Genomic DNA, 26705 nt, shown 5'->3' with positions numbered 1-26705 from the left:
AGCACTTGGAACAATTCAAAAACATAATGTGTAAATATATTCGAAAGACAATTTTTAATTGACAATGAGCCTTGTCATGCTTGTTAAGAACACTAAAAGGAGGTATAAACAAGATTTCAGCTTATTATCTCTCATTTCGAGGGGAAACCTTTATTTTACTGAAATGGTATGGAACTGTATGAAAAGGTTATAAAGCAATGAATCCCGCTTCCATTCTGTGTACCACTACTTATGTAGCAAATCCACATCTCTGAACTATAATCATACGACTTTATCTACAAAACCTCAGACAACTCAGCTCGCACACCACACAGACTATGGGGGCATAGTCTACAAATCGCGCTCAATACACTCTCCAGCTCCATTTTATTAGTTTCGCGTTATTTTCCATTCCACTCGGCTTCTTTTGGAATTTCAAAATAATCGATTTTCATTTCTTTTTTGGTATCCGAACCAGAACCAGAGCTGCACAAGCCGCACAGCACAAGCAAAAGAAGTCGTCGGTTTTATTTGCGCTCGAAATTCAAATCCAATTCAATTTTTGATTAAAATTTCTCTCCACAAATTGCGGAAGCTAAAAGCAAAAGATCAAAATCAATTCAAATAAAACTAAAATGACACTTTCTTACTTCTTTCTTTTTATGGAACTTAAACAAAAACAAAATTAATTGAATTGAAGTCGTGGTAAAATTGCCAACAATTTGTTATGTCGAAATTTTTGCATAAACCATCATCGCGTTAAAAATTAACACTCTAGCCAAACAAAAATATTCAGTTTTCTTCGATCATCAGTTTTTTAAATTTGGTCTGGTCGTGAGTGAGTTGGTGTTGTTTTGTTGTTTTTGTTGGTTGCCTTCGTTGTCTTCGTCTTCATCGTAGTCGCTCGTCTTTAGTACACCACAGCAACTACGAAAGTTTTTGTTTTTTTTTATTAATTCACAAAGTGATTTCTGATTAAGAGTTTTATAACTAAATTATATAACCCGTCAAGTTTTTGGAGCGACCGACGAGCTGCCTGTCAAAATGAAAGTTCCAGCCAAAGAATTTCATCTAAAGTACACCTACAACTGTCGCCATTTTAGGTCGTTGTCTGACCGGAAGTCGGCTCGGCGCACAAATTCAAAAACAAAAAATATCAAATGTCGTTCGAAGGATACTAATAACCGATGTCGTTTCGACAACACGGATACGGATAATGACTATTTGATTAATAGCAACGACTTTTGCAAATTGGACAGCAGCAACAGCTGCGAGTGTGAAGATTGTTGTGACGTCGACAGTGGTCATATCAGCCGATGCAGCAGTAGGAACAGTTCCAGCTGCAGTTGTAGAAGCAGCGAAAATAGCGATGCATTCATGTGTAAGCGAGCGATCTTTGATCAAAACTTGTTGTTTTTGTTTATATTTTGTTTCTAATATGTATCTACATATGTACCTATACATATCTGTGTATCAGGTGGTTGGTTGATTGGATAGATAGATTAATTTATTATTATTGATGAAAAACTAAGGCCATAAAATAACACTTGTGGTTGAGTTGAGATTGCTATTATGTAAATTATGGTTAATGCTTTGTGTTCATAGTCCAATCTGGGCTTAAAATAGTTGATAGTTGCGTGTTAAATACCGTTTTGTTGTAGGTATCTAAAAACTGATGTCTTTATAAAAAAGTGTCCACATTATGTTAAGAAGTGATGATTGAATTCAGGGTCAGTCCATCATAAAAGAGAGACTTGTGAACTTTTGAAAATGTCTATCAAATCTTTTATATGTACCTACTTACCTATCTTTTGTCTTGTTTGTTTTGTTGTTGTTATTAAATGAGAGACAGATCGGATGATGTTTTTAATTTGCATTTAATTGACATTTAACAAGCATCATCATCATTTGGTTCATAATTTAATATTTTTTTGTAGATAAATTATTAATATTTTTATTATTGTTGCCTAAGTCTGTAAAGTAGAGTAAAGTGACAAACCGTGTCGAACGTAATTACTCGTTGGGACAGTTTGTTGACACTGTATTAAATTAGCTTCTAATCAAAATAAGTTGCTTAGTGACTTTACTTGCCGGTTAAACACGGATTTTAAGGCAAGTTCATATTCAATTAGAGATCTCGAGAGAGGTGCATTTTAATTTATAAAATAGAAGAGTGGAAAGGTATCAAACTATTTTCTGAATTGCTTTTAGTACAAAATATAAAGAGATGGTTCCCGCGTTTTCATCTGAGTATAGAACATCATCAAAGTTGGTTAAGCAGTCAGACAGAGGTATTTTTCTTTCTCAGCTCTAAGCTAATTTGTGCTTTTAGGTCACATATATTGTAGCACAAAATGTGTACATCTAAGTTAGCTCAGAGCTTGCTCAATTTTCCAAAGGTAAAATGACGCAGACAATGGGCAGGTTCAGACGACATAAGGGATTTTAAAGTAATTCAAGTTTCTAGTATCTGATTGGCCAGCTGTCAAAGAATTATCTTCCAATTAAGGCAACTTTATTGGAAAGTTGACTGGAAATTTATCCAAGAAAAATCTCCCTAACTATCAAGTCAAGTCAACTTATGTCAAAATGACAATTGATCGTGTTTTTTCATTCAACCGAAAGCTGAACTTTATTACTCTATGATTTATTTATTTTCTGCGCACCTTCATTTAATGATTTCTCTAAAAAGCGTCCTTGTAAATTTGGAAAAGAAATAAGTAATATTTCTTTACAATACCAAATCCAAATCGTTACTTACTTTTAGTCTGCTTAAGGAGTGTTTTGTAGACAATAATATTTTTGGAAGTTTTTGTACTATTTGAACTTGCAGTAGAGGTTTTTGAAGTAAGGTTCTGAATTTGAATTTCAAAACACTTGAAAAACTAACTAGTTGCCTTGGTCAAAATGTTCGTTCAAAGAATGCAGTTGACTGCGAATGAAAGCCATTATGTTGTCTGAACCTGCCGAACGTAGTGAATCGCTGACCGAAACCGACTTCATTAATTTTATAGCATTTAGAATGTTAAGTCTTTGCTGTTTCATAATTATGTCTACTTTGAATACAGTCTGTTCAGAGTCTTGCTCTGATCGCTCAGACAAGAAAAATTCCATAAATGTTAAATGATTTTGATTTGATCAGTATACAAATTTAAATAAATTCATTCAGCTGCTGTTCAAGATAAAACGCTTGGGACTGTTTAAGTGTCTCAGAAGCCAGTTGAGATGAGTTGCCAGATATTTAGCTTTTTTATATTATTATTATATATTATTAACTAGTAAATAGTATTTTAAATTACAAAGTAATATTAATAAAAAAGGAGAGACTTTAGCTGCGATTGGATCTGCTAGTTTTTGAATTTGTGCATACATTTAAAAAAATAGAAAAAAAGTATAAATTTGTATTGTATTATAGTATAGTTTTCCTTCGGCTTTTTTGATCACTGTTATGTATAAATTTCGACTACAAAGTTGGTGGAGAATGATTTTGACGTTTCACAATCAGCTGCTCGGTAAAGGCACAAGAATTCAAAATGAAATAAATCGTTCAGTATGTAAATACAAATAAAAATCATTCAAATTGTGTCTTAAATATGATTATATTGAATTTAAAAACACCAAAGATAAGTTAAAGTTATCAAATCAAAAATGTTTCTTATTTTACATATTTGCATTTGTTAGAAATCTGACAGTTCCGATCTTCCGGATTGACTAACTTTGTAGTGCCACTTTGCATTCACAAAGCTAGTTAAATGTTGGCTACGTAGTCACTAGATTTAAGAATGCGCCCATTTGCTTCTACTCACTTGACACTTATTGTTAAAATACAGAATATCTGTATTCACTAAAGCTTAGGCTCAAAATCACCAAGGTGCAGAATTGGCTTTGCAACCATTTAATGCCTTAAATTTTGACTTAATTGAAAACAAAAATGAATAAAATACTAAAACTAACCTGTTTTGTGTGTCAATCAAACAATATAATTTATTAATAAGGTGAATTTTAAATTAAATCAATATAAACGCATAGAAAATCATTTTCGGAACGCATCCTAATTTACAATCTTAAATAACAAATCCAAAATATAATTGAAAAATGTAAGGTATTTAACCCCGGTCATTACGCAATACACCGTATTTTTATACAAAATGTAGTTTTAGAGAGGATACTAAAAGATTATTAAATTTTAACTATAAAAATGCAAAAATAGTTTGTCCAATACCGCACAAGTCATTTCAGTGAACATATCGATAAACGATTAAAAATAATTTTAAGTAAATTCAGCCATTCGGTCTCAAACGTCAGTCCAGGAAAAGAAACGTCAGTCCAGGAAAAGAATAATAACAAAGCTGGCTGTCAGAATATTTTTTGTCAAATAAATTATTATCTAAATGTAAAGTACCTTTGTATTCATTATTCGTAGAGCGTACATCAATAGTCCCTCATTCCGTGAACGTATTTATTACATTTAATTATTTATGAAATTCTTTTTTACGACTCGAAATAACAAAAAAACCTCAATTATGTTCATATTGACAAAGTCAGATCGCATTTAAGATGGCCGCCGTATAATCAAAGGGCGCTCTTATTTGAAATCGTCATTTTGTGAACGGTCATTTCGGATTTGACGTATTTACCTTGTAGAAGATCTTGTATGTATTGGTTGTATATTTTGTTCTTGTTGATTTTATCAAACTTAGAAAAACGTTAACGAATTGATGGTTTCTATAAGTTATTTAATACTAAAAAATATTTCTAATAAAGTATAGAATTCTGTAGGCTGCCTTGTCAAAGTTTATTAATATACAAATTTTAAAACAGTATAAGCTAAAAGTCATCATTTTAGCATGCAATTTTTGTTGTCATAAAACTAATTTAGAAATTTGCAACCTTAGTGATTTTGAGCCTTATGTGTTATCCTGATTTATAAGCTGCTTGAGTTAAAGTTGTATTAAAACTACACATAGGGTGAGTTCAAAAATGCAACTAGTTGCACAAGCCATTTCGAAAAGATTCATGCAATGCATTTATGAACATAAAAACTACTGCAAGAATGCGGCAGAAATACAATATCAAAATCCAGTTCATAATCAAAGTAGGCGCCTATAAAAAAATAATGACATAAATAATTAAGTTTTTTCTTTGGGTTACTCGAATTTTGGTTTTTTAGCGTCTTAACAAAATTCTTTCAAAATGTCCAATAAAAATGTTTTATTAGGACTTACTTTAAATGTTTTGAATGGAAAAAATTCATTCTATCATATCCTGTGTGACTATGTGTCTAATTTTGGGTATGGATTTGAATGGTTTATAAAAAGTCGTATCATTCTTAAGAATTTTGCCTATAAGAAAATATGCCCTTTAGATTTCGTTTTAAGCAAATCAAGATTAAAGCTGGCATAAGCCATTACTTACTTACTTACTTAAGGTGGCGCTACAGTCCTGTGTGAACTAGGGCCTCACCCAACAAACTTCTCCATCTAGCTCGGTCTATAGCTAGATGTCTCCAGTTTCGCGCTCCAAGTTGGGTGAGGTCACCTTGCACTTGTGCGCGCCACATGATCCGCGGTCTTCCTCTACTGCGCTGTCCTGTGGGTGTGGATTCGAAGACTTCCCGGGCCGGAGCATTGGTTTCCATGCGCTCTACGTGACCCAGCTATCTTAGTCGTTGGACTTTTACCCTTCTGGCTAAGTCTACGTCGCTGTACAGCCCGTACAGCTCGTCGTTCCATCTTCTCCTCCACTCCCCTTCGATGCAAACGGGACCGTAGATCACACGAAGAACTTTTCTCTCGAAGCGATCCAAGGTGCTTTCATCCGCTTTTGTCATAGTTCATGCTTCTGCACCGTATAGCAGGACGGGGATGATAAGGGTCTTATAAGGCAACACTTTGGTCCCTCGAGAGGACTTTACCACTCAATTGCTTTCTTAGTCCAAAGAAACAGCGGTTAGCAAGAGTTATTCTGCGTTTGATCTCAGCGCTGGTGTTGTTTTCTGCGTTTACAGCGGAGGCTAGGTAGACGAAGTCCTTGACTACCTCAAAGTTACATCTGTCGATTGTGACGTTTTGACCAAGACGTCGGTGTTGTTTGTCCTTTCTAGACGACAGCATGTACTTTGTTTTGCCCTCATTAACCGTTAAACCCATTTTTGCCGCCTCTGCCTCAATACTCACAAAAGCCCTATTGATATAACGCTGAGTTCTTCCGATTATGTCAATGTCATCAGCATAATATGCCAGTGATTGGTCAGACATTTGAAAGATAGTGCCTCTAGTGTTGACGTGTGAGCTCTGCACTATTCTTTTAAGCACGATGTTAAAAAAATCGCATGACAGCGCATCACCTTGTCTAAAACCTTTTTTGACATCAAAAAGTTCTGTTGAGTTGTTTCCAACCTTTATGGAGCAGCGTGAATTCTCCATGGTCATCCTGCACAAACGGACGAGTTTGGCAGGGATGCCAAAACTAGACATGGCTCTATTCAGCTCGTCACTGTAGATGCTGTCATATGCGGCCTTGAAATCGATGAAAAGATGGTGGGTGTCGATTTGGTGTTCTTGAGTTTCTTCCAGGATCTGCCGTAATGTGAATATTTGATCAACTGTGGACTTTCCTGGTCTAAAACCACACTGATAAGGACCTATCAGGTTGTTGACGATGGGCTTTAGACGTTCACATATTACGGCAGAGAAGATTTTATAGGCGATGTTAAGTAGACTGATTCCTCTATAGTTGGTGCAGTTTAGAGGGTCTCCTTTTTCAGGATCGGGCAAACAATACTGAGGTTCCATTCATCGGGCATGCTTTCTTCCGACCATATCTTACAGATAAGTTGGTGCATGCTCCTAACCAGCTTATCCCCATCTGCTCCAGCTGCTTTATTAGACTTCAACTTAGATATGGCAATCTTTACTTCGTCTAAGTCGGGAGGACGGGATTGTTGGCTTTCTTCGTCTATGTTGAATGGATCATCCTGCCTGAGAGCGGAATTCAGTTCGTCGTCGCCGTTATACAGTAAGCAGAAGTGGGCCTTCCATATCCTCAGCATTGACTGCGGTTCCACTATGATGTTTTCACTTTCGTCTTTGCAGCCTTCGGTTCTAGGTTTATGTAAATGTGAATTTCGTTTCACCTGTTCATAAAACTTTCGAACCTCATTCCTGCTTTTATACCTCTCAACATCTCCGACCGCACGCTTCTCATGCCCTCTCTTTTTCCTTCTGAGAAGTCGGCGTTCCTCTCGCCTCTTCTGCTCATAGAGCTCATGAGCAGCTCTCATCCTTTTATGCAGCGCCGCTTTGCGTGCCTGTTGTTTGGCTGCATTTGCCTGCTGACATTCCTCATCAAACCATGGGTTCCTTGTTGGAGGCTGTTTGAAACCCAGTACATCAGAGGCGGCTTCTCTGATTGCGTCTTGGCAATGTTGGCACTGGTTTTCGATACATTGTGTTGGCGGCAGATAACTTCGAGAGAGGTTACTTGTAACTCGGTCAGAAAAGGATTTGGCGATCTCTGGCGATTGTAGTCGTTCGACGTTGTACCTTCTCCCAGCAGATCCCTGTTTTGCCTTGGGTCTGGAAATCCGAAGTGCTACCTTGGCTACAACGAGGTAGTGGTCCAAGTCGATGTTAGCTCCTCGGAAAGTTCGTACATCCATGATGCTGGAAGCGTGTCTGGCGTCGATCGCAATATGGTCAATCTGGTTGACGGTAGATTGATCTGGAGAAGTCCAAGTAGCTTTGTGGATGTTGAGGTGTGGAAAACGCGTACTGGCTACCATGACGTTTCGCCCCGCAGCAAAATCTATGAGCCTGAATCCGTTGTCGGAAGTGTTGTCGTGCAGGCTGTTCTTCCCGATTATTCCACCAAAGATGTCTTACCTTCCTAGCTTAACATTAAAATAAAATCGCCCAGAACTATTTTAATATCGTAGCTAGGGCACTGCTCATATGTTTTGTCTAGTGGTGACTGGTGTTGTCGTCTTTCTCTTCTGTTGTGGCGTGTGCGCATATCAGGCTTATGTTGCCGAATTTAGCCTTGATGCGTATGATCATGAGGCTCTGAGTGATGCACCTATAGCTCAAGACTTCTTGCCTAAGTCTGGCTTCAATGACGAAGCCCCACCCAAATAAGCGCTGTTGGTTTTCGTGGTAGCAGTCACCATAGTAAATATCGCAGTTTTTCAACCTCTTTTTGCCCGGCCCATCCCATCGTATTTCCTGGATGGCGGTGATATCTGCTTTATAGCGTTCTAGGGCCTCCGCTAATTCTTCGGCCGCACATGGTCTGTTAAGGGACCTAACATTCCACGTGCATATCCGAAGTTCGTTGTCCTTTATTCGTTTGCGTTGTTTGTCCACAGTAAATCCGTCCGTATCTGAGGCTTGTTGTGGTGCTTCGCAACTATGAAAGCTTTTACGTGGCCAGAAAATCACCCTGACGGCACAACCCCCAACCTGGAGGGCCAGATCCTAAGTATAACTCCAAAGATAGGGAGCCGGATAAAACCGCTCCTTATAGGCCTGGGCTCCGAAAATTAATTTTTGGAGGCCTGACATCAAAGTGTCAGTCAGTACCTACTTACTTCTATCAAAAAAATCAATATGATTGACCGGATATTTCCCAATACAACTATTATGTTCGTATTATTTTGCCATAACAAAAATATTAATAAAATATAAAAAATAATTAATAAAATTTATCGGAAATATCGGACGGAAACCGGAAACTACTTTATAAAACACAAGCAAATTTTATATTTGGCATGTTTTGCAAGCGTGTTCAATAAATGTTTATCAGATTCAAGAATTAACTCAAAAATAAACTGCGAGACAAAATTTTAAAATTGATAAAAAAGAATTATCTCTGATAACAGTGTTTATTTTTTTTATATAATAATTATTATATTGTGTATGGATTCTACTCAGGAGTTGCTTAATTGCGTATTATACAAAATAGGTCTCTGAAGTTTAAATTATAAGATTGTTGTAAAGTTGCACTGCACTTAATATGGGGTTTCCGTTCAGTTTTCGAAAATAAAAATGGTAGTGACCAAAAATTGATTATTCGAAATCTTTTAATAATTTTAATTTAAATACGTGTTTAATGAATAAAAAAACCATTTACAATTTCCCAAATACCTTATGAACACACTTATGTATCAATTGTTTTAAATCTTCTAGTTAGATATGATCACATAGTTTACATATACTTAGCGGAAATAAATAATGGAAAGTTCTAAATTTGTAATTTGTGCATATCGTATCGTTGTTGTTCCATTAAAACTCCTTAAATCCATTTTTGTGTTTTGAGATATATACGTTTAAAGTTTGAAATCAATGGGCAGGTTCAGATAACATAAAGGATTTGATTTGCAGTGAATTTTGATTGAGGCAACTAGTTAATTTTACAGGTGTCATTAATTTCAAACCCGTATCCTTAAATGTCAAAACTCTACCTTATGTTGACTCTGCAAAAACTAAGAATAGCATTATTGTATTTTGTAAAGTAAAGAAATATTACTTATTCCTTTTCCAATTTGACAAGGAACCCTTTTACACAAAACAGCAAATGGAATTGTGCATAAAATAAATAAATCATAGAGTAATAAAGTTCAACTTTCAGTTGATTGAAAAAACATGATCAACTTTCACTTTGACATAAGTAGACTTGACTTGATAGTAAGGGAGATTTTTCTTGAATAACTTTCCAGTCAACTTTCTAATAAAATTGCCTTAATTGGAAAGCAATTTTTTGACAGCTAGATACTAGAATTTTGTCTAACTTTTAAGTCCCTTATTTCGCCTGAACCTGCCAAATGTAAAAATGTCCACATGTCGGAAATTTTATTTTTATAATAATTTTGTATAAATTAATCATTTATCTCATTTTCGCTAAAAATAGAACGACATAACCTTATAAGTTTTATCTTAATTAATTTTTATATTTACATTTTTTACACAACTTAATCGTCATGATGAATCGCGTAAATTTTATAAATATAAAAAATTAATTTCTTACTTTCCAATTAACTTTTATCAAATAAAATATCTAAAAATTGTATTTTTATAATCTTAAACAATAAAAACCAAGAGACGCTCTTCCTTCAACCATCGATATATCGATTTCATAAAAATAATACGAAACTCAAGTATAGTCAAATCACCCTCAACTTATTCCAGTGTCAAAAACCCATAGATAAGCTCTGTTCAATATCAACTAATACAATTTATCATTTTAATGCAAAAGCAAAACCGAAAATAAAAAAAAAGATTAAATTAATTTACCTTTTTTTTTGTGTTTCTTATAAACCAATAAAAATCGCTCTAACGCATTAAATAAACTCTGAAAAAAAGTTTGTGAACATCCCAGTTAATAACTTGAACGCGTGTAGTCTACTTGAATTTAACAGTATTGAAAAACAAAAAATAACAATGAAGAGGATGTTAGAAATTTCAATTTTAAGTAAATACAAAAACATGTAAACTAATTTAAGCAAAGTCATTGAAGCCACTTAAAGTGTATAATATCACTTCAATCATTGTTTTTTAAGTGATCTTATCTGTTTTATTTATTTAATTGTTGTAAGTTCATATTCATTGTTTTGCATAGTGTTTGACCTGAAGTTTAACTTTATTGTTTGTTTGTTTTAATACGACTAATTAATATTTGAATAAGACCAATTTCAATGGTCATTAATTCTTGGTTTCAAGTTGTTAGTGCTGGCATTTGACACCTGTCAAACTCAGCTGTCATTTAAATGTTTGTTATTGACGATATTTGATTATATGACATAAGAACATGACAAAGTCCTTAAATTAAGTAAAACTTACTAAAAAATTGGTTATTCAAACGTAGCTACTTTTTGCGTATGACACGATGAATATGGTTGTCATAGTCGACTGTCTTCGCATTCAATCGGTAAAATTGTGAAGAAATATGAAAAGAGCCTTACTAAAATGTACAATCTGACGTCATTACATCGTAATTCGTAAACTCATTATTGAAGTGTCAAATTGTTACGATCTGTGACAATCCACAACTCAGGAGATCAGTTGAAAGTGTTTAACTGTCAAAGTGAATGATTTGTTTACAAACACGCAATTACTTTTAGTTGGGAAAAAATTAAAAACAATTCTTTATCTTAATATTTCATTAAAACCAACGATATTATATTTTAAAACAAACATTATTTACCTCATCAACTTTCATTCAATTTTTTAAACAATCTAAGTAAACCTTTAATTTTTATTTTGCGGTTTAAAGTTATAGGTACATTTGTTTCAATTTTGATATTGGTAGTTTGACAGATCAACAATTGCTCCTAAAAATTCAACTAATTTTTAACAATGACTTTTGAAACATTTAATTTGAAATAAAAACGATAGCAACAATATCAGTTGCATGTCTTTGTCTTACCACATGAAACAAAACGTTAAATTAGCCATCTCAGCTTTTCACTCCATTCGCTCGATAATTGTATGGAGTTTTCCATGGTTAAGTTTAGATTTTCTGATTAAATTGATTTTTTTCGCATGGAACACGATTGGAATTGTTTTTTGTTTGTCATTGCATTGGTGATAATCTGTATGGCAGAGCTTTTAAATTCTCAGCTAAACATTTTTTTTTATTTATGGTGCAAAGAGGGGTAAATCTGCCGAAAACTGCATAGCTTCGGATTTTATCTTAAATCCAAGCTCTAGCTTGGATTGAAAAAACAACACAGTTTTTCTTTGACAGCTGTGCTTTCAGCTTTAATTCTTTTACAGCCTTATTACAGTTGTCAAAGATCAATTAATTGACAATTGAAACATTTTGTCAATAAATTGATAAATTGATATTATGAACGCGAGTTGATCATTTTTTGATCCATTGTGAACAAAGATCAAAAATCTATTGTGAATAGTGCCTATTTACTGCAAATTTTAGTATGTTTGGGATGGATTGTTGTCTTTTCGTTGGTTTTAACTTGTCGTTGATATCTAAAAATACATTAAGGAAGGTTTCTTTCGAAAGTCTAAAGTTTTGAATTAATCTAAAAGTGAGCCAAATTAGATTCTGTAATGTAACTAAAAAAGATCTTTCATCTACATACATATGTTCAGCCAAATCCATCGGATATGAAGCATCGCGTAGTTTTCTTCGAATTTTTGTTTGCTCCAAAGTATTTTCTACTTCAATTTCATTTTCACCGAAAAATAGTTCAATAGTAGACATGCTTTTGGCTTTCGCAATCCGTAAAATATTTTATCAACAAGGAATTTGTGATTGACTGAAAATTTGATAATTAACAAATATTTTGACAACCATAATACCAAGACTGTCAATTTGAATCATTCACAATAGATCAAATTTCTGAAGAGCGTTCACAGTTTATCAAAAATTTTGATTGCTGACAACGATAATACCAATTTATCAATTTCATTGAAAAATGTCAACTAGCGTATTGATAATTGACAACCGTAATAGGGCTGTTAATGTTGTAGCTGAAAAATGTCAACATAATGTTGCGTTGTTGCTGTTTAGAATGTGGTTTTCTACTGGTTCTCTACATAAAAGTCCAAGAAATTAAGCAATACACAAAAAAAAAACAAGTAAACTGGGGCCTGATTATGAGGTTCGCGGCGGGTAGTTTTCAATTCGACCTTTCAAATTCGACTCGCGGTGTATTTGCTTATTAACGAATCAGCGGCGAAGCGAAAAAAGCTCTTCCCGTATTCCAGTGATTTGACACTTTTGGTTTGATTTTTTCTTTCTATATTCCAGTGATTTGACACTTTTGGTTTGACTTTTTCTTCCTATACTCCAGTGATTTGATAGCTTTCCAAAAAAACTTGTTTTGTTTTGATTGAATTTGTGAAATTTGCGGTGATTTATTCAAAATTTTATATTTTATTGTGGATCGCGGATAAATTATAAGAAAATTAAAATAAAGCTAACTCATACTTGTATATAATTGAAATCAAGAAAGAATCCACGAAATTGAACAGTGAATAATAATGAACACTCTTTCGCCTGTAAATCCGCCAAAAAAAAGCTATCGGATTGCAACTCGCCAACAAACATTATGACGCCTTCGAATTCGTTAATTGGTCGAATTCAAAACGAAGAAGGCAAAAGCGAAAGCAATAATTTAAAAATGGCATACTCGCTAGCAAAACGATTCGCCGCGAACCACATAATCAGGCCCCTGTTCAACAAACACGTAACCCTGTTATCGAACATTAAAAACTATCAAACTACTTTTTACATTGGTTATGATGTTTAAGTTATCCATCAAATCTAAATTAAAACCATGTTCGAGTGTCTACGGTCCACTACGGGGGTAGGAAAAGATCTCAGCAAGACCTTTCACAAAAATACCATACATCTTTACTCTCTACGCTTTCTACCTTTAGCTTCAAACCGATTTTGTTGTAATGGACTTACTCTCTCCTAGCCTTTTGTTGCTACCTCTGGTATACTCCAAGGCAGCCACTTAGATCCTCTTCTTTTATCCTCACCATGAACTATATGATGACACAAAGTTCTTAAAAACTAGTCGATGCATGATTCTTATTTTGTTCAACTAGACAGGGCAGTTTCAGACGACTTAAGGGACTTGAAAGCTAAGCAATGGAAAGCTGACTGCAAAGTTAGCCAAGAAAAATCTCCCTAACTATCAAGTCAAGTCTAATTCTATCAAAATGACAGTTGAAAATGTTTTTTCATTCAACTGAAAGCTGAACTTTATTATTCTATGATTTATTTATTTTTTGCACAACATTATTTAATGTTTTCTGTAAAAGGGTTCCTTGTCAATTTGGAAAAGAAATATCTTATATTTCTTAACAATACAAAATACATATCGTGGTGGACTTGCAGCTTGACTGAGGAGTGTTTTTAAGACAGTAATTTCGTTGGTACTTTTTGTTCTATGAACTTAAAGTAGAGATTTGCTAAGTAAAGTTCTGAATTTCAAATTCATGACGCTTGAAAAACTAACTAGTTGCCTTGGTCAAAATTTACGTTCAAAGAATAAAGTTGACTGCAAATGAAGTCCCTTATGTTGGCTGAACCTTCCCAGTGTCTTAGTCTGTTGTAAAAAGAACTGCTTAAATCTAAACATAAAAAATGCCAGTCGTTTTATTTTTTACCAAAGTGTATCAAAAGTCAACCTCGCTACTACTTTCTCCATAATTCACCCATTCCCTCTGTTGAGGTTATTCAAAGCTCTTATGTGGCTGGAACTCAATTTCTTGGCTTTGTAAAACGTTTGGTCCAAAGAATTTTTCAACCTTCCCGATACGCGATCTCTCTGAGACAACTCGGTCTGTCATTAGATTTGCACTTCAAGCGTGACCTTGGCATAATCCCCTAATTCTTCCTCAATTTCAAGACCTGGAAGAATGGCTTGTCTTTGGGTTTATTCACTGTGCAAATCTTTATAACTTTAACTGCCTTGCAATTGAAAGCACTGGACTCCTATTTATACCATTGCACTTCATATTTTCAAATGAAACCCATACTTAAGACAAAAGTGTCCCTTTAACTAATCTGATTTTTAGCTAAAAGTTATTTAATTTTAAAGGTTAGATTAATTTAACTATGTAGCTTAAATTAAGCTTAATAAATGGGTATATTCATCCTCCTCCTCCCAAAATTAAATAATGCAGTATCTTTTCTTATTTTAGAATAAATTTTTAAAAAAATGTCATTCATTTATAGCCTGTATTAACTTTAAAAACATCACAAAATTAAACTAAAAAACAAAATATTGTTTATTCACGTTGTTTACAAAACATTTGAACAAATTTTCGGGGAAAGCAACAAATATGTCCAGGCATCTGAATATATTACCAGAAACCTCCAGTTTTAGTATTCAGCAACTTAAAGAGTTCCAAGTCTTTATTCCACCACCGCGCCACCGGCACGCTTTAGCCACTCAAGAATACATTATGTACTTACTTTAAACGTAGTTTGTAAAACGTTGAACTCGCTTATAGTTAGTTTCAATATTTCTAGAACTAACAAAATTACTTCTTTCTTAAATAACCACGTGCTTAGCTCTACCGCTGTCAACAGCGGACGTACATAACTAAAAATAGTTCAAAAATACAGAGGTCAAGTGTATTCACTGTATGTGCTTGTTTTATATTCAAATTTATAATTTCTTCTTTACGTACACTCTACGTACTTACTTATCTGCATACAAACAACAACAAAAAACACAAAAGTTAAAAAACCTTTTGGAATGTTAAACGTTCAATAATAATGTAATGAGCACATCCCTAGGGTTGTCGCATTTAGTCTGAACAGAATGCAAATTTTATTTGATTTTCTAAAAATACGTTGTACATTCAGAGCTTTTCTCCATTTTGTACTTACATACATATGTGCAGTTTTGAACTAAATGTTTATTTAATTTTGTTTTTCTTATCTTTACAGCAATGCCATGGTTTGGTATGGATATTGGAGGTACACTGACAAAATTAGTGTACTTCGAACCAAAAGATATAACCCCCGATGAACAGGATCAAGAAGCTGAAATTCTACGAAACATTCGGAGATATTTGACAAAGAATTCGGCGTATGGAAAGACTGGACACCGTGATACACATTTGCAGGTTAATAAAACAATATAATTATGAAATGAGTAGTGACATTTTTTGGGAATGAATCGAAGGATTTAAAAAGGTCTCGAATAGTTCCAGGTTTATTTTAATATAGATTGTTAAGAGTCAGAAAATGTTAAGATCGTCAGGCTCACATTTGAAAGTTTCCAGTTCGCCTAAAAGTATGCAATGTTGTACAATTTTAATTTCATTCCTTATTTTACAATCAAAGGAGTTAAGGTAGAGGAAACAAATATTCAGCGCTGTATTAAACTATTCAAACTTTAAACCTTATTTTAGTTCTTTAAAACGATTGTATTTAAGTTCTCCTTTGTTGGTTTTAATTATTTACTATTTATTTATTAATTTATTCATTCATCTATCGAGTTTTCTCTTACAGATTACTTAAAACTAATATAAACTTAATTCATAGTTACATTTTCACTTAATTGTAATTTAAATACATTTCTTTTAAGTCTTATATCTTATATATACATCTTGAGAATGGTTCATTACAACCGTAATTATATCTATTCAAGGGGATATAAAACAAATATCTTGATCGGATATTTCTTCCTGGAACATAGATATTTAAGAGATTTAGCAAAATAGGGCATTTTATATGGTAAGACAATATATCATATACAAACATCACACAATTTACAAGGCGTCGATTTATCAGCGTAGATAGACTAATAAGGCACATCTGGTGGAGTAAGTTGGCATTTCCGGTAAATTCCATTTTAATTGTCGATTCATAAATCTAGTGAAAGATTTTTGAACTTTTTCAATTCGATCTTTTGAAACTGAAAGGATCCCATACTACTGAAGCGTATTCCAAATGTTGGCGAACAAGAGAAGTATAAACTGTTTTAATTGCGTAAGGATTAGAAAACTCTGAGCATTTTCTTTTTAGGAAACCTAGCATTGAGTTTGCCTTTGCCACTATAAAATCTTCATGAAGGGAAAAATTTAGCTTTTTATCAAAAACAACACCAAGATCTTATACTTCAGATCGTCTTTCCAATGCAGTGTTTGAAATATCATAGTCATAAAAAATAGAGGTTCTTGACCTAGAAAATGAAAAAATAGTACATTTTTTAGTATTAAGTACAAGAAAATTTTGTTCGCACCAATCTACTATTTTATTTAGATCGCTTTGGATATTGAGGCAATCATTTATGAATTTCACTGTAGAAAAAAGTTTGAAATCATCAGCAAATAACATACCCGTTGCATATTGCAACAATAACGGTAAATCATTCAAATAAACTAAAAACAACAAAGGTCCAAGATGGCTTCCTTGAGGAACACCCGATGAAACCTTTATTATTTTCGATAAATAGTCTGAAATGTTCACTATTTGTCTCCTATTGACTAAGTAACTGGAGATCTACTGCAAAAAGGTTGAATGAAATCCAAAATGTTTTAATTTTTTTAAAAGCTGCATGATACAAAGGATATCAAATGCTTTCTGAAAATCCATGAAGATAACGTCAACCTGAGAACCGGATTCTAAAGCATCGGACACATACTACTGAATTTAATTAATGCTAATAATTTCTGTTTGGCTATAAACACGAAAATAAAATCGTTAACACTAAGCATACAGATTACCATTTACAAAATGTCCTTCCATCTAGTAGTAATGTCCAAAAAAGTGAATTAATTTAGTAAAAGTTATTCAAAACTTATCCTGCTCGAATCGACTGCTATTTTTACAAATTTTGTTTGAAAATAAGAAGAAGTAAAAACGACCCCAAAACAAAAAAAATATCAAATACGAAGTTAAAATAATTCTTAAAATGCATAACAAAAGCAAATCATTTGAAAAGATTGGGTATTTATCTTTCTCTAGCTTCGAACTTCGAAAAACGTTTATCTAGTCTTCTAACAGTAAGAAGATTCTTTTTCTTCTCGAGCTTGGTTACAGCTATTGTCAGAGAAGTTGTGGTCTAGAGTTACTTGCGTGCTTCAGGTCTTGGCGAGCTGGTTTTCATAGGCGAAATTATGGTAAAAAATGTATAAATATTTTAAAATTAAACCTAAGAAAAAGTGCCAAAAAGCTAAATCTTTCATGATGAGGACAACAAACCCAAAAATATGGATGATCACTTTAAAAAAATGTCCGAATTTAAATAAATTCGAACTTAAAAAATATGCCCACATCTTGCAGGCGAAGTCACTATTATTGGTACATTCTATGCCAAATAGATAAAATACTGTTATAATCTAAATCCATCATTTTGAAACTTTAAAACATATGTTGCAAGAACTTAGTGTAGTAAATAAGTAAAGCGCCTAATAATTTAGAGGAAAGAAACCCATAAGCCAAATTCGTAACGAATTATGCAAAGAAATAATGAACGTCTCAGCTAGTCAATTTAAACCGTTACTGTACATTAATTTTTATAAATGAATGCGAAGCCTTCCCACTTTTTAAGATGCTTAAGGTTTTAGTTGCATAAATTAGTTATCAGATGCGAATTATGCTATTCCGATCCTGTTGAATCTTGTATTAATGGGTTTAGCATGGTACCATTATTCTTCTCTCATCATGGCCTCGCCATATGTATGTATTAGAAATGATATTACATATCAACTTTTACCACAAAACGGTCTTTGTACCAACTCCTTCTTTAATTTCATGTGGTTAAATTTATCATTGAATAAGCACATCATTCACTAATGTTTCCTTTTTCGAGCCGCAAATATGGACAGTTTCGTTTCCTAAGAATTAGATTCAAAGAATTGTCTCCGTGAATAAGCATATCATTCACTAATGTTTTCTTTTTCGAGGCTCAAATATATGGACAGAGTTTCGTTTCCCAAGAATTCGATCCCAAGAATTGTCTCCCTGTTTCCTCACACTAAATTTGTTATTACGGGCGACTTCAATGTTCACAAGTCTTCGTGGATTCTTCATTATTCGGAGCATAAAACACCTGAAAGAATGTGTGCTGAGATTTTCGCTGAGTTTAACCATCTTACACAGCTTGTCAATGGGCCTACTCGACGTTAGCTGCCGAGCCGAGAACACTCTTAAATAATTTCTCACTTTTGACCCCGATAAATACACAATCAGTGACTGGCGCCTCAAGGTAAACGTCGGACCATAGCGGCGTTTCTGCTAATTTCTCGTGACAAACAAATCCAAAACGAACAGTTTGCAGTACGAAAAATCCCACTGGCACGGCCTTAAAAATCAATTCAGGATCTGTAACTGGTTACTATGCTTCCTCGGTAGTGACATATACTCCAGTGAAGATACGATTATGATATATAAAAATGCATAGAAGTCACACCAATTTTCTTTGTAAATTGGCTTCGATGTCTACAAAAAAATAAGTTCTTTTAAATCTTACTTCTGTACATTTCGTTCTTCAAAAATTCGTTGGAAATTGAATAGCAAAACAACGATATAAAATGTTTCTTAACCCTGAACCTTCACTCATCTCAAGGACACTTGAGATCAAGAGCTCTCAACTACGTACATATATGCGCTATAGACATCTTGTTCTTCGTTTTGTAATTCCTCCTTGAAATATTGTGGCAGTCATGTGTCACAGTCAGGTGGATGTGCGCCTACTTTAAAAAAGGGCAAATTTTAAAAATAACGCAAAACTGACTGTATGTGCATACTTGTACTTAAATAAATCTCTCACCTTACTCGCATCGTTCCAAATCAATTGAAATTATGAAGAAAACGTCAGAGCTTGTGCTAGCATAAGTTTATAAGTTTACAAAAGCTATTTTAATAACATGCATATGCATGTGAATCTCAAAACAGAACTAAAATAGCCAAGCCAAGCCAAATGACAAAGGTAAATGATGCTCTGCATATAAAGCACTGCACTGGAATGTTAATTGAAATGTTGCGTAGTAGATATGACATTTTTATTTAAAAAAGAATAAAACTCATTCTGAATTCTTGTTGCAAAGAATGAACAAAGTCTTTATCTCTATATCTTTATATGACTTATTCGAGAACTTACAGCTTACCATGAAAATCTGTGAATGTTGTGTTTTCTGAGTTGCATAGTATTTCAGCACAAAAAACAAAAATATTTATTTATAGATTTTGGAATATGCAAATGAAAAGAAAGGTTAACAGATGCACGCAACACCCTTCTTATTCATGAGTCGTTACAACTTGTAGGCAGTTCACATGCACTAAATGCAGGATACTGTTCGTGTTTTAATTTTATTTATAAGAGAAAAACTGGTGACATAGAAGTATGTAAAATTTTAGTAGGATTAGGGATATATATAGAGTGGTAGAACACTAAATAGCAAAACTCGAGTTGTAACAAAATAAGTTTTTTTTATAAATATGGGGTACATGGTTTTCCTTCCAAGTCAACTATTCAACAATTGGTGGCCAAATTCGAAGCCACCAGCTCAGTGAACAATTAGCCAACTCCCTTACATCAACGAAACGCAAGATCTACCGAAAACATCGCCGCTGTTGGTGGAAGTATGCCTGTCCAACTGACCAAGGGGCTTAAATCAAACTACCAAACGTAGCATCTTGTATTCGCTAATTGGATTTTGGAGTACTTATAAGGTGTTCCCAATTTTAATCCAAAAATTATAATATTTATTAGGCTAAACAGTAAATGTACAGTACAATACTTAAAAGTTAACAGCTACCAAGGGCTTCTAGCTGAACATGAAGAAAAGTACTTTGAAAAATATTAGGTTGTTATAACTCCCTGCTACATCCCACCGCCCTCGCAGAGATTTTGTGAGGAAATACAATGCAAATCAAATAGCTTTAAAATTTTAAAAACTTTTTGTGTATTTTGTTCGATAGGAAGCAAAAGTAGAATTTTAGGATATGTATACAAATTTCTTTGCAAATTTTGTTGATTTTAACAAAGCCTGTGGTCAAATGTTTGATGATAAGCTTGAGGTTGAGTTGGCAGAGGTCACATATGGGTGAACGATCCTTGTTAAGTAGGTGACTGTCGGCGAGCTAGGTGTGTCCAATCCTCTAGATTTTTGTTTAGTAATAAGATTGATTTATTTCTTTTAAAGTAATTTTGATTACATATTATTTTATTATTTTATTATTACATGGATCTAGCAGCTTTCTTACAGAATGCAGCAAGTGGCTTCCATCCTTCACATTCATTTAAAATATCTTTTGTTCTCTTTAATGTTATTTTCGAGCTGTCGAAAAAAACCCTTCTTATCTCACTGAGAACCGGGCATATTGCTATAAAATGGAATACATCCTCTCGGGATCCAAGGTTACATAAAATGCAAAATAAAGGAAGATCATCCCTATGTGGTTTGAAACTCAAGTTAAGCAGTTCTCCTCTTGCTCTGAAAATAGTTGATATGTTGAAGGTACTATTTTTATCCCGAAAATAATTGGATTCATTTAAGTCGTAATTAAGTGTGCAGTAGTATCGTCTATAAAGATATGACTACGCTTGCTCTTTAAACTCCTCTCTCAGTTTCTCATCCAGTCTACTTATGAAAACATACAATTTCTCTATCCAAGAATCCATATTAGCAAACGTAACATTTAGATCCAGGTTGTATCTTCTTGCCAAAAGTTGCCACTTTTTGTAAAACAAAGAATTGGAAGAGATAGCATACGTTACAACAAGCCTAGTCAGACGGTTAGATGGCTACGACATTGCTTTCATTATATAATCAAATTGAAGTGAAGTGAAGGTTGCAGAAAATAATGGCGACAATCCCGTTTCTAATAGAAGCATATAGTTTGGACAGTTCGGAGGGAGTTTGAACAATCTCTTGAGAAAAAATTCAACTTCTTCACTTTGTTCGTAACCCCAGACCTGAGCAGCGTTAAACATGACTGATTTAGAAGTCGCATCAAAAAGTTTATACTTTGCACTTAAACTGAGTGTACTCGAATTAATGCAGGATTTCCATGTAGAGTTCAGTGATGTTTTACCTAGCAGAAGCTTGTTGAAAAGATGACTTTTCAAAGATAAATTTGATAATATTTTCATCCCAAGATATTCGTACTCCTTGACGATTTCAATATCTTCACCAGCAAATTTGCACTTTTCATTTAGGTCATATTGTCCACCGGCCTTTCGAAATATCATTATTTATGACTTACTCAAATTCACCGTGAGATTCCATTTGACGCAGTATTCTTCAAGGTCCAAAATCATGCGACTTAGTCCTTGAGTCGTGTCCGATAAGAGAACATTATCATCAGCATACATGAGTACTTCAATTCTCCTTCCAGCCCACAGAATTCCACCGCAAAGCACATCATTCAGGTTGTCAAGAAATAGAATGAACAAAAGAGTACTTAGAACATACCCCTGTGTTACTTCCATGTTTGTTGGAAACCATTCCGAAAGTATCTTTCCATTCCAAACTACTGATTGTGTATCCGCGTACTAGAGTTTTAGAATAATTAGCATCTTTTCTAAAGTCCTCTAGACTTAACCCAAATTATTGTGGCCTGAATTGGATGATACCGAAGACATGTGGTTTGCACAAGATGGCGTTTTGTGCTATATATCTCGAGTCACAATCGATATTCTGCGCTTGTTGTTTAATGGCATGGTTATATCACGACGCCTGAATTGTCCACTAAGATGGTGTGATTAGACTTTTTTTTGTAAAGATTTCTTAAGTCGCAGTTCAAAGACAACATAATCGAGTCATCGGCCATGTTCAGCCTTATTTATTCACCAAAGTCACCGAAAACTGGACCTTTAAAATGGCCAGTTAAACAATGTTATATTGCAAACATAATGTCAGTGATAGGGCTCTTACAGTTAAGTTCAACCGTAGATGTATATTTCCCTTTAGTAACATTTTCCATCCATCATTTCACATAAGATCTGGCAACTATTTGGAAAAATAAAATTAGTTAATTAATAAAATAGATTAATTGAAAAATTAAAAATAAATAAATTGGGTGGCGCAACAGTCCGTTGGGAACTAGGGCCTAGTTCCTGTGTGCGACAAGAGTTACTCTTGGAGAATATGTCAATTCCTCGCAAGAGGCAGTACCCGTGAAAAGACTTTAGATGGCATAGGCAGGGATCGAACCCAAGACCTCTGGCATGACAGACCAATGCGCTAACCATAATGCCACGGGTACTTTATTTAGAAATTAAGCTCTAAGCTTGCGGATATACATAAGTGTTTGAAATCCATATCATTTGTATTTACATTATGAATTCAGCTGAGAATTTTCCCCCAAACCACACTAGGACAGACGCGCCAAAAACAACCAAGCAAGTTAAATACAATTAGCAGAAGAATGTTGTTATTGAAGCAGTCATACCGAAGATAAACAGTGAAGACTAATATGGCCCCAGTTTAACAATACGTGCACTGATTAACTCTGGATAGTAAGCATTATTGATCACTGAATCAAAAAATAATGTTTCCGTTGAAGTTATTGGTTTGGGTGTATCAAGTGTGGGAATTGCACTTTACCTCATATTTTAGTCTCCGAATAGAGGCTCTTATAATCCCCAAACTTACAAGACAACTAGGCATCTAAAACTAACAATTGTCTCAAAGTTGTAACTCGCTGATCCGCCTTATAATGTCCCTTTCTTCTTTTATATATGAATAGAATCATTTCATAGTGTTTTCATTAAAACCATAAGCCTCTTCCTTAATTGATAGAATATTTTAATTAACTATATTAAATACTTTCACAAAATAAGTATACCTAACATTTATTTCTCTACTGTTTGTTTTAGCCGAAATACAATGATTTCAATTTTTTGAAGAGAAAATAGGTAAAAGGATGAATTCTGTTTGATAAAACGGCCCACTGCACATATGCACAAAACATTTATTATCTTTTGTTTAACACCCAAAAATATGCTTTTCTTTTTTTTTAGATGGATAATGTTGTGATTCGCAAACGACGTGGTTCCCTGCATTTCATTCGATTCCAAACCTCCGACATGGGTAACTTTTTATCATTAGCTAAAGCGAAAGGCATGGCTGAATTAGTAACAACAGTATGTGCGACCGGTGGTGGTGCCTATAAATTCGAAAAGAATTTCAGAGATGTAAGTTTTCAAGTTCAATCTTTAAAAAAAAATTACTTCTTCTCACGATTTACTTCTATTTCAGGAAGTTAACATGAAACTAGCTAAATTCGATGAACTAGATACATTAATCAAAGGAATTCTCTTTGCTGAGATCCAAAATAAAACCGAGTGTTATTATTATGAAAATGCCAGTGATATTTTGTAAGTTATTAAAAATTGACTTGCTTTTTAGAAATTAATTCAAATATCTCTTTACATTCCCTAAATGTAGAAAGAGCCAGATATGTGCATTTGACTTCTCCCAACCATATCCCTTTGTTTTGGTGAATGTCGGTTCCGGAGTATCCATATTAGCTGTTTATGGACCCAACAATTATAAACGTATTTCTGGTACAAGGTGAGTTTTGAGTTTATCCAAGTTTTTGGGGTTTTGTTTTAATTGTTGTTTTTTTCTACAGTTTAGGTGGAGGAACATTTTTGGGACTGTGTTGTCTACTCACAGGATGTAATACATTTGATGAAGCCATTCAGCTTGCCACAAAAGGAGACAACAGAAAAGTCGATAAGTTAGTGAGAGACATCTATGGTGGGGATTATGAACGATTCGGCTTGACTGGTGATCTTGTTGCATCCAGGTTTGCATTTTTAATAAAACACACTTAATGGAGAGGAAACTTATTTTTGCTTTTTCTTATTCATTCAAATAGCTATGGACAGATGCATTTGAAAGAAAAACGGGCGTCAGTCTCCCGCGAAGATCTGGCCAATGCCACTCTTGTAACAATCACAAACAACATTGGGTCAATTGCTAGAATGTGTGCCCTAAATGCCAAAATTGATAAGGTACTTTAAAAAAAAAAAAAAAACAATTTTCAAGTTCAAAAGTGTCTAAAGGTTTTTTTTAATTCTTCTTTTTGAACAGATAGTCTTTGTTGGAAATTTCCTGCGCGTGAATCCAATTTCAATGAAACTGCTTGCCTATGCCATGGACTTTTGGTCCGATCACACAATGAAGGCACTCTTCCTAGAGCACGAGGGCTACTTTGGAGCTCTAGGTTGTTTGCTACAGTTCAATGGAGAAATAGCCGCTGCACTAAATGAGACCGACGACGATGCCGACGCTGACGCACAGCCAACATCTGTAACGGATGATGCTGTCTCACAAACCGCTTCATCATCTTCAACCGAAGACGCAACATCATCCACATCATCCACAACAGAAATAAAAAAGGAATGTAATAATTAACGTTAATTGTGTTCCTGGCAAATATGTGATCTTATTTTATTCTTCATTTGTTCTACATATACAACATATATCTCTGTGAGCAGCAAACTTATGTTTAAGTGATTTGTTACAATTTATTCACCATAGTTTATTTCTTTTTATTTTGTTGTTGTCATTAATGCAATATTTATATATATTTACATGTATATGATTTTTTTTTCTGTTTATGAGAAAGTTTATCAAAGCTTCATTAACATAATACCTACGGTCTAACTTTTAAGAATGGGGAATTTAAAGCAAATAATGTTTTGCTTTGAATTCCAGAACAGTGATGATAGATAGAAAACACCTAAATTAAAAAACAAAATATTAGACAAATCATAAATCAATCCGTCAAACGTGTTATTTAGATAAATTCTGTTTCTGTGTATAAAATATATTTTTTATATATGAAGTGTATGTATGATTTAAATTATGTATTTCGTTCTAGAGATAAGCTAAAGAAAATGAAACAAAACAAAACAAAACAAAAAACAGTGAAGAATACACAAATAAATTTATGTTTATTTATAAATTATGCATTTTTGTTCTTGGATTCATGGAAGGTTATCACTGTTAGTGTTTTTGTTTATATTGCGAAACAAGTTTAGGTTGGTTTGTGGTGGTTTTCAAGAACTTTAGTTAAACCATTTAACTTTCACTGGGAATGAAATCGAAAATGGTGAATAAAATTGAACTCGAAGCGATAGAATTATTAGCTTGAAAGATGTATATAAGTTTGTAAAATCGATCAACAATGTGCTTACTCTTTTTACAAATTTGATTCTATGACTGTCATTTTGTTGGTTTTGTATCAATGAAATTAAATAAACTCAAAAGTACAGTTGTGCTCAACTATAGTCACTTAAGAAAAGAATTTCATCAGGGAATAAGAGAACTAACGGGGAGAGTACTATAACTTAGGCGACAAAGTTGAATAACCGATTTGTATATTTTCTATGGGGGGGGGGGGGGCAATTAAAAAAATATGTACGTTAAAAGGAAAACAATTATTAATTAATATTGGTAGTACTTACAACTAAGTTTTATACATTTTTTTAAAGCCAAAACTTTAGTCTTTAGCTTGTTTTTAATTCAAGTCAAAACTATGCATAGTTTTTGAAAAAAAATTGTTTTAAAATCAAAATTTGTGCAAAAATAAGCTAAAAAAAAGTTTTAAAGTGTAAGCGATTAATAATAAAATAAAACTAATCCATCTTGGTTTTACCCTACGTTTCACCAGTTGTTTTCCACCTTCTTCAGGGGATTTACTTAGCTACATATGTATATATATTTAAATACATCGTTAGTACAAAACATTTCTTATAACAAAATTTTACAATTGAAAACTTACTATTTTATATTAAAAAAGAAAAAAAACATGATTAAAAGTTGCAGAAAAAGTGCGAAAAGTTTAAATATGGGCAACACTAGTATCACCGTATTTAACAACTAAGATATGACCACACTATACAAAGCACTAATGTTGTCGACGTCTTCCTGATGGTTCACCGTCTTATCAATTTTCTGCTGGATTGGAAGATTTTATGTCTACTAGTTCATGAGAAAATTGAAAATTACCAAAACAAATATTTTAATTAAATTACTTTTTCCTTTCTTAAGTATTTACGTAGTCTTATTTTGATAGTTATAATCGAATATGGGTTAAGATACATACCTAGGGTAAATTAATTTTTCTTAAATCCAGCTTATTTAAATGCAAAAGAAACTTTGCATGCACTGCATCTTGCACCCACCGCACTATGCACCCCCCACCTTGCACCCACCCCAAATCCTATAGTGTTCCCAGTAGTAATTTAATTAAAATATTTTTTTGGTAATTTTCAA

The 26705-nt window shown here is 33.7% G+C and overlaps 1 protein-coding gene across 3 annotated transcripts in view; it reads left to right on the top strand.

The window, feature by feature from the left end:
• Positions 1–25395, top strand: part of LOC129942415 (pantothenate kinase 3) — a 41396-nt gene extending 16001 nt beyond the window's left edge. For 2 of the 3 annotated variants that reach the window (XM_056051333.1, XM_056051332.1), the window contains exons 2-8: positions 15409–15587; positions 23438–23611; positions 23676–23794; positions 23865–23990; positions 24052–24228; positions 24301–24436; positions 24516–25395. In XM_056051333.1, the coding sequence (XP_055907308.1) occupies positions 15411–15587; positions 23438–23611; positions 23676–23794; positions 23865–23990; positions 24052–24228; positions 24301–24436; positions 24516–24839 (1233 nt within the window). In that variant the 5' untranslated portion in view covers positions 15409–15410 and the 3' untranslated portion in view covers positions 24840–25395. Of the gene's footprint in view, positions 1–356; positions 1361–15408; positions 15588–23437; positions 23612–23675; positions 23795–23864; positions 23991–24051; positions 24229–24300; positions 24437–24515 lie in introns of those variants that run through there. The other variant, XM_056051331.1, reaches the window with a different exon arrangement.
• The last annotated feature ends 1310 nt before the right edge of the window (positions 25396–26705 follow it).

Source organism: Eupeodes corollae, chromosome 1 (genome assembly GCF_945859685.1).
Source record: "Eupeodes corollae chromosome 1, idEupCoro1.1, whole genome shotgun sequence".
Lineage (NCBI taxonomy): Eukaryota > Metazoa > Arthropoda > Insecta > Diptera > Syrphidae > Eupeodes > Eupeodes corollae.
Note: the sequence above shows the minus strand (reverse complement) of the source record. Positions and strands in the feature narration are given on the sequence as shown.